Source organism: Neofelis nebulosa, chromosome 8 (genome assembly GCF_028018385.1).
Source record: "Neofelis nebulosa isolate mNeoNeb1 chromosome 8, mNeoNeb1.pri, whole genome shotgun sequence".
NCBI classification, from domain to species: Eukaryota; Metazoa; Chordata; class Mammalia; order Carnivora; family Felidae; genus Neofelis; species Neofelis nebulosa.
The window spans coordinates 59,144,844-59,161,365 of record NC_080789.1 but is presented as its reverse complement, the minus strand read 5'-3'; the positions used below and the strand labels follow the sequence as shown (position 1 = coordinate 59,161,365).

Here is a 16,522-nt window from a genome sequence, read left to right as displayed (position 1 = left end):
TAGGAAGATTAAATTAGGTAATATATGTACATTACTTAAAAAGTGCTGTTACTTTTTCTAAATAAATATGTGACCTGGAAGATTTGTTAGCACAGTCCATTTACCTTCAGAAGAAAGGGTAATAGCCAATCATCTCCTTAGATGATAAGTAAAGCTATTTTGACCACTCCCCTTTCTTTCCCATCCAGCTCACTGACTTTTCTCTCTGTCGTTAATGACTAGCTAAGGAAAGATGTATTTTCTTTCTTTGGGTTTCTTTATGAATTGGGCAAGTATGGAGATGGAAACCAGTTCTGTGCCCTTTGTTTCTGCAGTTCTTATATATGGATGAGTTGGCAAAATCAGAGAATAGAGAAGTCAATAGTCTTTGAGCATGTTTCTGCTATCTTTAATGAACCAAACTATTTATTTATTTTGAAAAAAAAAGGACTTTATTATTAAAAAAATTTTTTTTTTAAGTTTTCATTTAAATTCCAGTTAGTTAGGGGCGGCTGGGTGGCTCAGTTGGTTAAGTGTCTGACTTCGGCTCAGGTCATGATCTCGCGATCCGTGACTTTGAGCCCCACGTCAGGCTCTGTGCTGACAGCTCAGAGCCTGGAGCCTGCTTCGGATTCTGTGTCTCCCTCTCTCTCTGCCCCTCTCCCACTTACGCTCTGTCTCCCAAAAATGAATAAATGTTTAAAAAAATTAAAAAATAAATTCCAGTTAATTAACATACAGTGTAAAAACATTTATTCTTGGGGCGCCTGGGTGGCTCGGTCGGTTGAGTGTCCGACTTCAGCTCAGGTCACGATCTCACGGTCCGTGAGTTCAAGCCCCACGTCGGGCTCTGGGCTGATGGCTCAGAGCCTGGAGCATGCTTCCAATTCTGTGTCTCCCTCTCTCTCTGCCCCTCCCCCGTTCAAGCTCTGTCTCTCTCTGTCTCAAAAATAAGTAAACATTAAAAAAAAAAAAAAAATTAAAAAAAAAAATTAAAAAACAAAAAAACCCCACATTTATTCTTTTCAATGAGTACAATATGTTCTGAAACTACTTTTATGGGCTAGTACAGCAGCTTTATCCAAGGGCTTTAATATTAAAGCATTAAAATAATGGTAGGCATACTGGAAGCTTGAAATATCTCTTGTTGAAAGCATAACACCAGCCTTTACACTCCCATTCTGAGTTAAGATGGACTGATGAGTCTTTAGTAATTTTGTATTCAGGAATTTTTAACCGACCCACTGGTTTCCAAACCTAAAAACTGAACAATACATAGTAAATAGAAGCTCAAATAACAAGGAATTTTGCACAGTGGTCTTTAATGTTTTTTCTTAAAAGATTAGAAAAAGAGAAGGAAATGCAAGGCATTTCGGTGTACTGACTGCAAAAGTCTGTTTTATACATATACACCAAAAGATAAAAAAAAGAATGTGTTGCTACAGAGAAAACAATGTTAAAGGAAATATAAAGGAAGGAAATTTTTCATAAATCATAGAAAGCACCAGCCTGATAGCTTGACTTCTCAGTGTTTCTCAGAAGATGGACTGTAAACCAGAATGACTGTTTTGTTTAGCTTGGTTGTAAAACTGGGCAAAAGAAATCTGACTTTCAGAATCTATTGCAAAAATTCAAATATGGAAGAAACAAAACCTTTAAAGTTAAGTATTTGGATATGTAGAAAGGGAAGTGTCTCGTCAAGTAAAATAGGCTTTATGTTGGTGAAATTGGTTATTCTAAGCTGCTGCTCTATGGTGTTGACTAATCCAGTTATTTTCTGAGGAAAGAAGTTAGGAGCTACAAATGCAACAGTTGTAAAAAAAAAACAAAAACAACACTCTACTATGCCCTATTATTGTAATCTAGTAACTCATATGTTTAGATGCCCAATTTAAAATGATTTTTAAAAGATGAGCAGTGGGGTGTGGCCTGGGTAATAAAAATACCAGTAAGCAAAATTAGAAGTGACCTAATACATACTCTAGGTATAATTAATTTAACTTAAGGTCTACGACTTAAGGACAAAGCTCTCATGTACCTAGAATATTCAGTCCAGAAATATGGAGGCTGTATCTGAGCTGAGATTAAAGTCTTCGGCATATTACTGCTCACTTGCCTCTACATACGGCAGCTGGTAGAAGTAGATCAAAATACATATGGCAACTGGTAAAAGGTACATCAAAAATCTTAGAATTATCTTTGTATGATACTAACTTTTACAAATATTTGCAATCCACTTGCTCCTCTCATTACTGCTTCTTCGAGAAACCTGGACACTCTCCTTTGGTGGTTTCAGGAAATCTTTTCAACATAATTATTTTTCAAGAAAAGGACATTTTGCTTTGAGCACTAAAACACATATATGGTTCCACCATATTAATTAAATGCTGTTGAAGTATTTGGTTATTGGTTGAAGGTAGAAGATATCTACAATGGTTTGAGGAGAGTTGTTATCTTCAGAAGTCTTTCTGTAAATCTGAAATAGAATAGATTCTTATCAAAGGACAGTAAAGTAAAACAAAACAAATCCCATTTATTTTCACACTCTGATTTGGTTAATGCTTCCATTAAATTCACATCATGCATAAAGATTTGCTTTCACACTTGCTGAAGCCCACATTACAGGCTGAGCTAGTACAGAACAAGAGTACAAAGGACTTAGTATGGCCAGTTGGAATGGCAGGTTCACTGAGGCTTTCCAAGTTCAGTGTCATCATTGTTCATTCAACAAGCACATATCTGAGTGGCTACTATGAGTTCAGCATTATCTTGGGCACTACTTTTTAACCATCATGAATTTTATTAAGAAATGAAGTGGAAAGGGAGTTTGTATTTCTGTAACATGGCCACAGTTTTCTACGGTATCCATCAATCTCCTGAATAATATTCACTGCTGATTTTTTTCATTTTGGCTTACACATATGCTTGGGTCTCTTCTATTCAAATAACTTTTCCTTTGACACTGCTGTCCTCTTGGTATCTCCTTTGGGTTCCCATATCCAACAGGATTTTATCACTTGTCTACTGCATTTGACACTCTATAATTTCCTTGAAACTTTCCCCTGGCTGCTTCCGTAACACTTAACTTTCCTCTTTCAACTCTCTGCTTCCAAATCATTACCACCTCTCAAGGATGGCTATAGTATTTGTACCTTTTAGAGATCTCCAGTGCTATTCTCCTAAATGGTAATAGCCCAGTTGGCCTCTTGGGCTCTATTATATCCCCTATATCCCCCCAGATTTTTGTTGCTAGTTTTATCTGGCTAGATTAAACTATAAATCATGGCAAAACCTTCCTCAAAAACCTTTAATAGATTCCTTGTCTCTACTGAATTAAGTCCAAACTCTCAAGACTGGAATTCAAGGCCATCTATACCCTGGCTTCAGTCTGCTTCTCCAGTTTTCTATCCAATCACTTCCTGACACATCTTTTTTAAGATTAGCTGTACTAGATGGCCTCCAGAGTGACCTGATGCTTTTGTCTCTAATGTTTTTGCCCTTGCTGTTCCTTTAAGCATGAACAACCTGTCACCTTTATCCACTCCTGTACCCTTATCCCATCATATCTCTGCTTGTGGAAATCATACTCATACCTTAAGGCATGGTATATAGGCATTGGGGATTAGAATCTGTATAGCAACTCACTGAAGAGTTCAAATATCACTCTTTTCATATGAAATCTCAGGTTCTCAGAATCAGATGAGATCTCTTGGCATTTTATACTTCTTTGTTTTGTATCAGTTAGTACTTCCTAAGGGCAGGAGGCATGGTGTGGAATTCATCTTTGTATAACTAATTTTTGTTTCCCTCATGATACCTGATACATCGTACCTGATAGAATATCTATTGAATTAAGTGACCAATTTTTAAAACACTAAGGATAGTAAGCTAAATCTATAACTTGTTTTAGGAGGGCAAAGGCTAGAGCTCTAAAATTAATCACTTGCTGGATACTTTAAACTTCTTGTACTAATATCTAAATAGCTAAAAGGGAAAAGTATAGTCTTACCACTCTTCTTGAGAAGTTCTCCTTTTCGGGATTTATCCAGGTTTTCAAGAAACTGTTCAAAAACTTTTATGTAAGGAGCTAGACTGGTCTTCTTATAATCTAAATTATGAAGGCCATGCATTATAATTAGCATTTTGGAAGTGAGAATTACACGAAAGTATAACTTTAAGTTTTTTTTTTCAAGAGTTCTTTAAAATAGTGTTGTCCAATATAATAAGAAATGTGTAGTTTAAATACTCTAGTAGTCACATTAAAAAGGTAAAATAATTTTAATATTTAATCCAGTATATCTAAAATATTATTATTTTAACGTAATAAAAATTGAAATATTTTACATTCTTTCATACTAAGTCTTTGAACTCTAGTGTTTTGTATTTAAAATGCATCTCAATGTAGATGATGTATTATCATGAGAAATACTTGATCTATATTTAGATTTAAATTATAAAATATACAGTTGAAAAGTAGGCTCATATACCCAAATTTCCCAAACATACTTAAAAGTTTTCCAATAATTGAATCAAATATCAGTTTTAAAACTTATTTAAAACACTTTTTTTTAAGATTTTATTTTTAAGTAATTTCTATATCCAATGTGATGCTCAAACTCACAACCTTGAGATCAAGAGTCACATGTTTCACTAACTGAGCCAGCCAGGCATCCCTATCAGTTTTGAAATTTAAATTAATTAAAGTTAAATTTAAAAAATCAGTTCCTTGTTTATACTAGTCACATTTCTTTTTTTAAGTTTATTTGTTTTTAAATTAAAAAAAATTAATGTTTATTTTTGAGAGATAGAGAGGCAGGGTGTGAGCAGAGAAGGGGCAGAGAGAGGGGTAGACACAGAATCTGAAGCAGGCTCCAGGTTCTGAGCTGTCAGCAGAGTCCAATGTGGGGCTCCAACTCTTAAACAGCAAGATCATGACCTGAGACAAAGTTGGATACTTAATCAACTGAGCCACCCAGGCACCCCTTTAAATTTATTTATTTATTTTAAGAGACAGAACACAAGTGGGGGCAGAGAGGCGGAGAGACAGAATCTCAAGCAGACTCTGAGATGTCAGCATGTAGACTGACTAGGGGCTCAGCCTCATGAACTGTGAGATCATGATAGGAGTCAAAATCGAGTCCAGCTGAGCCACACATCCAGCTGAGCTATACTAGCCACATTTCAAGTGCTTAATAGCCGTACGTGGCTACTGTATTAAGACAGTGCTGCTCTAAAATATCCAAACTACCCATACACATCCACTTTTGTAGTCAGGCTTTCTAATATTAGACCAACATAATCTAGTGAGTCTGTGTTAAGTCCCATACAACATTCCTTTCTTTAGAAATTATGGCTTCACTGGGGCGCCTGGGTGGCTCAGTCAGTTAAGCCTCCGACTTTGGCTCAGGTCATGATCTCATGGTTCATGAGTTCAAGCCCTGCATCCGCCTCTCTGCTATCAGCACAGAGCCCACTTTGGATTTTCTGTCCCCCTTTCTCTATCCTCCCCTGCTTACTCTCTCTCTGTCTCAAATATTTAAAAAAAAAAAAAAAAAAAAAAGAAATTGTGGCTTCAGTAATAAATAATTTTACTAACAGAGCAAACATTAAGAATGTGAAATCAGGGTCATTCTACCTGGAGACAATCAGAAGTTTATAGTCATATGCCTTAAGTATTTTTTGACTTATAAAAACTTTATTTTTTATGGGACACCTGGGTGGCTCAGTCGGTTAAGCACCAGACTTTGGCTCAGGTCATGATCTCATGGTTCGCGGGTTTGAGCCCCATGTTGGGCTCTGTGCTGACAGCTCAGAGCCTGGAGTCTGCTTCAGATTCTGTGTGTCCCTCTCTCTCTGCCCCTCCCCTGCTCATGCTCTGTCTCTCTCTCTCTCAAAAATAAACAATAAAAAACAATTTTAAAATTTTATTTATTTTTTGATTTATAAAAATTAAAAAGAATTTACACAGTAAAATTTTGAATACAGAATCTTAATCTGATTATTTAATTATATAATCTATAATACCCAATAGGGGAGAAAATCTGATTGAGCACAAGATGAGATTTGGATTTTGGTAGCATGCCATGTCTGCATGGAATAGTCCTCATAATAGTTCACTGAAAAGAGTAAAAAAAAGAAACTATACTTAAAAAGTTTTTTAGTAAACCTGTCTGATGTACTTGGAACTAGACAAGGAAATCTTGACGAGGGTATTAAGGATGAATATCTAAACTGTGGCAATTATGAAAATATATTATATTTTGTCCTACATGTTTATATATGAATTTTCTTGTAACAATAAATGTAAACCAAAGAAACAGTTTAGTTTGGGATCAACCACATAGCACTTTGAAAAAAATTTTTTTACACTTATTTATTTTTGAGAGAGAGAGAGAGACAGAGTATGAGCAGGGGAGGGGCAGAGAGAGAGGGAGACACAGAATCAGAAGCAGGCTCCAGGCTCTAGGCTCCAAGCTGTCAGCACACAGCCCAACCCAGGGCTTGAACCCACGAACCGTGAGATCATGACCTGAGCTGAAGTCAGATGCTTAACCAACTGGGCCACCCAGGCGCCCCAACCACATAGTACTTTGAACCTTTAATTCAGGATTCTAAGCTCCTTGGATATAGGTCTATATGCTTATTTCACCATAGTAGAATATATAACAGGCACTCAATAATTACTTAAATATTTACTGCCCATTATATATCAAGTACTATGCTAAATTCTAAAATAGTATAAGCCAAACTCTTTGGTTTCAAGAAGTTTTTAAATGCACAGGAAAAACAGGTCCTATATGTAGTAATAGAAAACAATATATAATTAAAGGCCAAACAGGCATATGGATAATTGTAAGTCCAAAGAATTCACCAATCAAGATTGACTGAGGTGGCTATGAAGTGGGTCTTAGAAAAAAGACATAATTAGATAGAGAGGACAGTAGAGATCATTCCAGGATTTGGGAAGAAGGGCAGGAATAAATAGTACTAGTGTGAAAAAGGACTAAGGCTTAAAATTGCAGAAACTAAAGAAATAATAAGGAACTTACATTTCACCTGTTCCAACCTCCCACCATCTCTGAAGCACCCCTGACTGATAGCTATTAGGCTATTTATGAATACTTGAAATGATAGGCAGTTTAATTTACTTTTGAAAGTAAATACTGTATAAATTTTGAAGTTATAGTTATTAGAAAATTTCTCTTTAAAATCTCTAAACAAAAGAAAAAGATGTCATCAAGAGACAATATTAAGTTTAAAAAATTGTGCTAAAGTAATATATACATGTTGTTAAAAGGAGTAAAATACTACTAACATGTTAGAAAAAATAGCAGCTCTCTACCTTTATTCTTTTTTTTTTATTAAAAAAAAAATTTTTTTTTTAACGTTTATTTATTTTTGAGACAGAGAGAGACAGAGCATGAACGGGGGAGGGGCAGAGAGAGAGGGAGACACAGAATCAGAAGCAGGCTCCAGGCTCTGAGCCATCAGCCCAGAGCCCGACGCGGGGCTCGAACTCATGGACCGCGAGATCGTGACCTGAGCTGAAGTCGGATGCTTAACCGACTGAGCCACCCAGGCGCCTCTCTCTACCTTTAGTCTGACCTCTCAATCTTCTTGAATGGCAACCACTTTTCTTTTCTATAACTTATTTCTAACAAATGAACACTTCCATTGTTTAGAAATCCAAGGCTATTCTTCCTAGGTCTGTGGCTTTTTGGGAGAGAGGAATAGGAAGGGGTGACAAAGCTCTTAAGATCTTTTAATTCTCAGTGTTCTGAAATTTCAAAATAATGTGCCTTGGTGTAGGTCTGTCTTATTATTCTGAGCCTTTTCAATAAAGGGCTCATTTCCGGGATGGTTTCCTATACAGTTTTGATATTTTTTCCCTCCCTGGTTGTTCTTTTTCTGAAACTCCCATAGTCAGGTATTAGACTTCCTGAACCATTCTTATCTTTTTCCTCCTTAAAACAACAATAACAAAAACTTGTCTTTTTTGTAGTACTTTCTGGAAAATCTTAACTTTTTTTTACCAGCCCTTCCATTGAATTTTTATTCTAATGATTATGTTCTCGATTTCTAAGTCCTCTTTCTTGTTCTCTAAGTGTCTCTTTTCATGGCAATCTAATCTTGCTTCATGGTTCTACTATTTTCTTATTCTCTAAGGATATTAGTTTTTTAAAAAAAAGTTTTCAAGGCACCTGGATGGCTCAATTAGTAGAGCATGCAATTCTTGATCTCTGGGTTGTGAGTTTGAGCCCCATGTTGGGTGCAGAGATTACTTTAAAGAAAGAAAGAAAGAAAGAAAGAAAGAAAGAAAGAAAGAAAGAAAGAAAGAAAGAAAGGAAGGAAGGAAGGAAGGTTGGTTTTCTTTGTTCTTTGCGTTGTCTGTTTTCTCTGAGTTCCTTTTTCCAGTTTATTCTGATTTTTCATGTTGGAGATGTGTTTTATTTTTTATTTATTTAATTTATTATTATTATTTTAATGTTTTTATTTATTTTTGAAGGAGAGAGAGAGACAGCATGAACAGGGGAGGAGCAGAGAGAGAGGGAGACACAGAATCCGAAGCAGGCTCCAGGCTCTGAGCTGTTAGCACAGAGCCCGATGTGGGGCTCGAACGCACAAACCATGAGATCATGATCTGAGATGAAGTCGGCCACTTAACTGACTGAGCCACCCAGGCGCCCCTAGAGACGTTTTTTAAATACTTGATTTATTTTTATTATTTTTTAAAAAGTTTATTTATTTTTGAGTGAGAGTACATGGGAGGGACAGAAAGAGAGAATCCCAATCAGGCTCTACACTGCCAGTGTGGAGCCCAATGTGGGACTTGAATCCACGAACTGAGATCATGCACTGGGCTGAAATCAAGAGTGAGACGCTCAACCGACTGAGCCACTCAGGTGCCCCTCAAATACTTTAAATCAAATGTCTGTAATCATTCTACAAACATTAATAGTGGAATGTACAATGTTAGGTATTATGTTAGAGCTGGAATAGATGAAGCTTTTTTTTTTTTTTTTTTAATGAATTGATATTTGAGCTTATGGTTTTTTTTTGCATTTTTTTTTAATGTTTATTCATTTTTGAGAGAGAGACACAGTGTGAGTGGGGGAGGGGGAGAGAGAGAGGGAGACACAGAATCTGAAGCAGGCTCCAGGCTCTGAGCTGTCAGCACAGAGCCCAACATAGGGCTCGAACTCACGAACCACTAGATCATGACCTGAGCCGAAGTCAGACACTTAACCGACTGAGCCACCCAGGCGCCCCTTGAGCTTGGGTTTTGAAAGTAGTGTAGCAACATTTGACCAAGAAAGGCCAATCAGAAATCACAGATCTGCCCTGTCCATTATAATAGTTACTAGACACATATGGCTATATAAATGAAAAATGGCTAATAAATGAATTTAAGGGGCATCTGGGTGGGTCAGTCAGTAAGCATCCAACTCTTTTTTTTTTTTTTTTAAATATTTATTTTTGAGAGAGAGAGAGCGAGCACGCAAGTGGGGCAAGGGCAGAGAAAGAGGGGGGACAGAGTATCTGAAGCTGGCTCTGTGTTGACAGCAGAGAGTCTGATGTGGGGCTTGAACTCACAAACTGTGAGATCATGAACCGAGCTTAAGTCGGACACTCAACCAACTGAGCCATCCAGGCGCCCTAAGCATTCAGCTTTCGATCTCAGCTCAGGTCTTGATCTTATGGTTGTGAGTTCAAACTCTCCACTGGGTGTGAAGCTTACTTAAAAAACAAACAAGCAACAAAGAAATTGAAAATCCAGTTTCTGATAATTCAAGTGGATTATGCCACATGTGGATAGTGAGTACCACACTGGGAAGTGCATTACATTTCTATTATAACAGAAAGTTCTATTGGCTCTGTTGCTGTAGGATGTCTCTTGGGTGTTGGTACATAAAGATTTGACCTCTATGAGAAGGAAGATTTATAAATTCTCTAGTTCCTTCATATTCTTGAACATACAGTTCAACCACAGTTTAGATCTATATTTACCATAACACTCATCTGGATACATCAAAAATAAAGAGCAAAAGTACTATATACATAGTGGTTGTTAAATCAATAGCTGTTGAAACTAAGACTGTGACAAACAATGATCCACACCAATTGACAATTTAATCTTGTAAGTATAGATCCTGGCATTTAGATGATGCTTAGAAATATCTGTGGACTCAAATTGGATTCAACATCACCATTTGAGCAACTGATTAAAAAAGGACAAAAACATTGTTATGATATTATTGGTTACTGAGCTGGTTTCAGGATAAACAATCCATTCTAGGCTGAATCCAAGGAGAATGAATTACTGGACTGACAGAAGGATGTCTATATAAAAAACTTAGGTTAAAGTGAGATTTTAGTATATTGACATACCTCTGGTTCTATGTTTGATATCAGATTCAGCTTCATTTCTCTTTCCCTCATTAGTGGAAATGGTATCCAGTTCACGGCAGATGGAGCTACAAATAACAGAATAAGAGAATTTTCCTCCTTTTTATTTAACTCTATGCTCAATATCAGGCTTGAACTCATAAGCCCAAGATCAAGCGTCATATGCTCTACTGACTGAGTCAGGCAGTTGCCCTAGAATAAGATAATTTTAAAGTTGTTTCTTGGTCAACATTACCTAGTGTATGACAGCCACGTGAATCCTACAAGATTTTTGGTGAAAAAATTGTGTGACCAACTAAATTTGGGATATTCTAAAAATCACAATCTCTAATATGGATAGATAATTTTCTAATATGCATGGAGTTTTCCATGTATGTTAGCATAATAAAAACTGGAAAATCTTACAGTGGAGAACTTTTTATTTAAAAGTGGTTATTTCCCAAACTTATTTGAACTTATAATCTTTTTTTTTTTTTTTAATTTTTTTTTTTTTTTTTCAACATTTTCTATTCATTTTTGGGACAGAGAGAGACAGAGCATGAACGGGGGAGGGGCAGAGAGAGAGGGAGACACAGAATCGGAAACAGGCTCCAGGCTCCGAGCCATCAGCCCAGAGCCTGACGCGGGGCTCAAACTCACGGACCGCAAGATCGTGACCTGGCTGAAGTCGGACGCTCAACCGACTGCGCCACCCAGGCGCCCCTAATCTTTTTTTTTTTTTTTAATGTTTATTTTGAGAGAGAGAGAGTGTGTGAGCAGGGGAGAGGCAGAGAGAGAGAGGGAGGGAGAGAGAGTATTCCAAGCAGATTCTGCACTGCCAGAGCAGAGCCCAACATAGGGCTTGAACTCATAAACCACGAAATCATGACCTGAACTGAAACCAAGAGTTTGATGCCTAACCAACTGAGCCACCCAGGTGCCCCAGAACTTATAATCTTTTTATTAGAGAACAGCAACTTGTGTTCTGCGTAACTCACTAGGAAATGTTGCTCTACTAGGGCATCATCATATAGCCTCAGAGCAGCTGCTTCTCTGGAAGGGATCTAGTCCAATCTACTTCAAATTCAGGAACCAATCACAAACAAAAAAGGAATGATCAATGATCTGGAACATACCTTATGGTTGGAACAGTAAATGGATCAAACTGGTCCACTTTCTGTACATCGATAGGCACAGAAATGCGACCTGTAAGGACCAAAAGTTATAAACTGATGACTGTGAAATACAGATTATGGGCTGTCTCCTATGTGTTATTTTGGCTAAATTTTAATCTAAGGCTTAGAAAAAGGGTTAGACTTATCTGTTAAAACCAGTAGTTGGAAATTACTTCCACATTAGCTGCATCTTTTATTTCTCTTAAAAAAAAACAACAAAAAATAAGTATGAAAGACTGTTGAGCTATTACATAGTGCCCTTATCTCTACTTTTATTTCTATCTCCTTCTTCCTAATATCCTTTTATACAGAAGTACAGAATGATATCAAATTTAGTGAGTTCTGAAAATGAAACAACATAGATAAAAATAGTTCCTTTCATTATCTTGATTTGCTGAGATCAGAACAGACACCTGTATGTTGGAAATCTTTAGAAAGCATTTTGGGAATAAAATAGCATTATACTACCTTTTTACAATATCTACACCTGGGATACCACATAAAATTCATCACATCTCAAAAATGAGATAATGAATCTCAAGAATGCCAGGTAAATAACAAGTTAAGATAATCAAGAGAATTGGGAGTTGCTGATTGAAGACAGAGTAAAAACTGCAGCTACTTAATGGGGAAAAGATATAATCAAAATGTATACACCTATGAATATAATTATTTACTGAAACTGAATTTTAGAATAAGGGAATACCCACTAAAGTTTTAGAATTAAGTTAAAAAAATATTAAGAAATATTAAGATTATTACCAAAAGAAGCTGAAAACACACAGTTGACAGGTTTGAAAAGGAGCTATCCAAATATATGGACTAGAGAATCATTATAGATTATTAAAGGAAACTAGGCAATTTGGGAGGACTGAATGTGTGACAATTTCTAGGCACTTTACATTTTAGATTTTCACAATAACCCACTGAAGTAAGTACTATTATTATCTCCATTTCACAGATGAGAAAACCAAGGTACAGAGAGTAGTCTACCTAACATCCCACAGCAAGTGGCAGAGTTGGATTATTGGCTACTTATTGGATATTAGTTGTCCTAAAAAGGACAACTATATACAACTGCATATGTCTCCCGGTTGGATGAAGCAAAGTTTAGGTCAATATAGCCACCTTTATATCTATTTTAAAGTCAGTTTCATTCCTTCAAAACACCTAAGAAAAATGTGAAGGAGGAAAGCTAAAGCTAAAAGTATGGAAAAAGAACTGAGGGAGGAAGCATAGTGGGAACAGCACAGAACTCTGTGGTTTAAGAACTGAATTCTGTTTCTAGCTCTGTTGCAATTTGTTTTATGACTGTAGACAAGTCCCATTAACCTCTTGGACCACTGTTTTCTCATTTGTACAGTGAGAACTACCATCGTGTGAGTTCTAAGTACCTCTACAATTCTAACACTGAACCTCAAAAACCCAGATAAAAATTATTTACGTAGTGGAAACTCATCTGGTAGCTACTAATCAACAACTAAAACTTTCATTTTCCTTCTAGTTTTACTTTCTTTACATTGTACCTGTTTTAGGATGAACACTAAAAGGGCTCTTCAGTAAATGATTGATTCCTTTGCTAACATTGATATCCAGCCGTGGAAAACAGTACTGGAGCATGATCTCCCATTCAAGCCAGGGTCCACATTTGTCGTTTTTGGTATTATCCTAAAAACAGACGCAAGTCCAGCATGAGGATCAGTAGGAACTTTTGAGGATTTCTTTAAAAGTGGTTAAACATTATTTTCAATAATCTTTAACTTACTAATAAGCAAAACAATCAGAATTTAATTAAGAATTACATTATTATATTTATAATAGAGATTTCGATGGGATATACCTGAGAGCTGATGGTTTTCTTCAAGTACTCCCAACGCTGAAGTGAATTGTGATGCTTTTGGAAGTTTTGTTGAAGTTTCTCATGAATTGGTGACGAGTCATTAAGGAACACACTCATTTATGACACATTAATGAACAACTTATTTCCAGTACGTGTTACAACAAGGATAGCTGAAAGTTTACTAGAAATTATTGTTTTCTAAAATGCAAATATGTATATTTTTAAGTTTATTTATCTTGAGAGAGACAGAGACAGCATGAGCAGGGGAGAGGTAGAAAGAGAGAATCCCAAGCAGGCTCTGCACTGTGAGCACAGAGCCTGGTGTGGGGCTTGAATGCACAAAACCATGAGATCATGACCTGAGCCAAAATTGATAGTCGGACGCTTAAATGACTGAGCCACCCAGGTGCTCCTCTAAAATGCAAATATTAATTGAACACATATCCTTAAAAAATCTCCTGTAAAAATATGATACTGATATGACAGAAAAAATGCCAAAATAAATATTTGGTTTAATGTAAAGCTTTCCCTGGTCTGTACAAATTTTGACTATATGATTCAGTATTCTTTAAGTATCCATTAATTCTATGAGGATCAAACTCCAAAATGAGGAAATTTCTTTCTGAAAAGGCTTCATTTTTTACTATATTCCAAACTAGAGATACTAAAATGCAGAAAAAGATGTTTTGTGTAAAAAGACTAAATTTTTAAGAGTACGTATATGAGAATATGCAGGCAGAACACATTTATAATATCATAGATAAATACATGTAGCTCACATAAAAATGGTCTTGGGAAAGGATATTTTCAGGAACAAGGGCTAAGATCTTATCCCAGCTTTCTTTATTTTCAAGAATATCTTGATCAACTAAGGCATAGTCTTCAAAGTATTTTTTTATTATGTTTATAGATTTTCTGTAGGAATAACAATAACAAAGTCCTAATACTATTTGTAATATATACACTGCATAACTTTTGTTGCTATTTGGGTGGCTAGTGTTTACTTCTACTGAATTTTTCTTAATGAGCATGTATTAGTCTAATAAGAAAAATACAAATAGAGTTTAGCTATGTAAAATGGGAATAATACCCCTTTGCAGGGTTATGAGAGTTAACTAAGACATTCTAAGGGGGAAGAACCTACTGTAGATAGTACCTGGCTTAGAACAGATATTCAAGAAATGTTTACTTTTTCTTTTTTTTTTAAAGTAGGCTCCACAGGCTTAAATTTACGACCCTGAGATCAATATCTGAACTGAGATCAAGAATCGGATGCTTAACCGACTGAGCCACCCAAGTGCCCCAAGAAATGTTTACTTCTTAAGCTCTACAACTTAGGTTAATAGCATCATAAATACGTAACAAGAAAGCAACCAAGCCAGGACAACATAATAATACATCAGTAGTAGAATGTGGGATAGAGTCTATAGTTTCTACTATGAATTACTTGCTTTACATCTCGACAATTATATAGTGCTTAGCATTTTGCAGACTTCACATCTACTGTTTCATTTAATCTTTGCCACAACTCTCAGATAGAAGGAGATGTTTTTCCCGTCATATAGTTAAGGAAATAGAGGCTCTAATATTTTATTAAGGTCTTAATAAGTTGCAGAATAGAGATTCTAACTCTTTATGTTTATTTATTTTTCAGAGAGAGAGAGAGAGAGAGAGAGAGAGAGAGAGAGCGCGCGCGCGCAAACGGGGTAGGGGCAGAGAGAGAGGGGGACATAGAATTTGAAGCAGGCTCCAGGCTCTGAGCTGTCAGCACAGAGCCCGATGTGGGACTCAAACCCACGAACTGCAAGATCATAACTTGAACCAAAGTCAGATGCTTAACTGACTGAACCACCCGGGCGCCCCTAGAGATTCTAACTCTTAATGCAAAGCTCTTTTCACCCAGAGAAGTAGTGAGTTCAGTGGGAAGAGTATGGGTTTTGAAATTAGGCAGACCAGGACATGAATGCTGAATTTAACAATTATTTGTGTGGTGCCACGAAACTTATACAATCTTTTCAAATCTCACTTTCTTCATCTGTAAATGGAGATACCATCATGACCGTCATGAAGTTATTGTTAAAACCAATGAGAACATTTGTAAAACATCTGTCATGAATACTGCAGCATGAAGTAGTCATTCAATGAACTCTACTTATTATCATTGTAAAGTGCTATCCCAGTAGGGAAAACTGATAACAAGGCAATTCTAAAGGTAAATCAGACACAACTTAAACTGCATAGAGTCTTTTCCAACAGACCTGACAAAAGGGTGAATTTTTTCACTTAGGTGGACTTTCTTTTTAACGTCTTGACCACCCTGAAAAATAAACCATCAAAAAAGAACTTCATGTATATGAAATAAATGAAATAACTTAAAAATTCCTTTAATGTGTTCTAAAGATACTGATTAAAAGAAAACTGTCAACATATAGAAGTTTAGATGCTATTTTATAGTCTCAATACTTGTAACTTTCTGGGTTACCTTTACTTCACATAATTGAACCAGAAAAGTAATTTTCCTTTTGTCACAAACAAAGATCTTAAAAAATGTAGCTACTATGATTATTTGATCTGCTGGTAAGATCATCTACTCTGGAATGTGGATGCTCTAAAAGTTTAATTTTGTCACTAAACATTTCAGGCTTGGTAACATCTAGCAAACAAAGAAATGTAAATTATCATTAAGATCTTACCTTTACAAGACTCAAATACTCAACTATCCCAGAACGTACTGCAGAGGACAATTTTCTAACTGATTCATCACAGACCCAACAATGAACACCTCTCCTTCCAGAATATACCCAGAGACGATGCTTAAATCCAAAGTCCTCTGAGGAGGGGAGAAATAATAGGTTTTAAAATCTAGAAATAAATTTATAAACTCCTGGTTCTTGCTTACTTCCTTAGCTTCATTTTTACCTCTTATCCACATGTACTCATGTTAACTCTACTGAATTATTTTTATTTTTCTGTGTCCTCCATGCTTTTGCCTTTATGTCAATACCTATTCTGGTCTCTCTGCCAAGAATTTCTTCATGCCCCGGTATTTCCATTTCTCTCCCTGACCAATTGCCATTTATCATTAAAGACCCAGTCTAGGGATATTAAAAAAAGTTAATAAATTTAAAGTGTTTAGAACAGT

General features: G+C 36.2%; 1 protein-coding gene and 1 long non-coding RNA gene across 7 annotated transcripts in view; both read right to left on the bottom strand.

Moving 5' to 3' along the window:
* Window positions 1-1,104: 1,104 nt before the first annotated feature.
* PRIM1 (DNA primase subunit 1) overlaps window positions 1,105-16,522 on the bottom strand; it is a 50,100-nt gene continuing 34,682 nt past the window's right edge. For 4 of the 6 annotated variants that reach the window (XM_058742333.1, XM_058742331.1, XM_058742332.1 and 1 more), the window contains exons 5-13: window positions 16,074-16,210; window positions 15,639-15,697; window positions 14,186-14,295; window positions 13,381-13,469; window positions 13,067-13,208; window positions 11,502-11,571; window positions 10,369-10,454; window positions 3,989-4,087; window positions 1,285-2,455 (exon numbers count right to left, since the gene is read on the bottom strand). In XM_058742333.1, the coding sequence (XP_058598316.1) occupies window positions 2,436-2,455; window positions 3,989-4,087; window positions 10,369-10,454; window positions 11,502-11,571; window positions 13,067-13,208; window positions 13,381-13,469; window positions 14,186-14,295; window positions 15,639-15,697; window positions 16,074-16,210 (812 nt within the window). In that variant the 3' untranslated portion in view covers window positions 1,285-2,435. Of the gene's footprint in view, window positions 1,244-1,284; window positions 2,456-3,988; window positions 4,088-10,368; window positions 10,455-11,501; window positions 11,572-13,066; window positions 13,209-13,380; window positions 13,470-14,185; window positions 14,296-15,638; window positions 15,698-16,073; window positions 16,211-16,522 lie in introns of those variants that run through there. The other 2 variants (XR_009265606.1, XM_058742335.1) reach the window with 2 other exon arrangements.
* Window positions 6,334-8,998, bottom strand: LOC131519365 (uncharacterized). Its single transcript, XR_009265607.1, has 2 exons — window positions 7,573-8,998; window positions 6,334-7,321 (listed from the first exon to the last, which is right to left on the bottom strand). It is a non-coding gene; the product is annotated as an uncharacterized LOC131519365 (long non-coding RNA).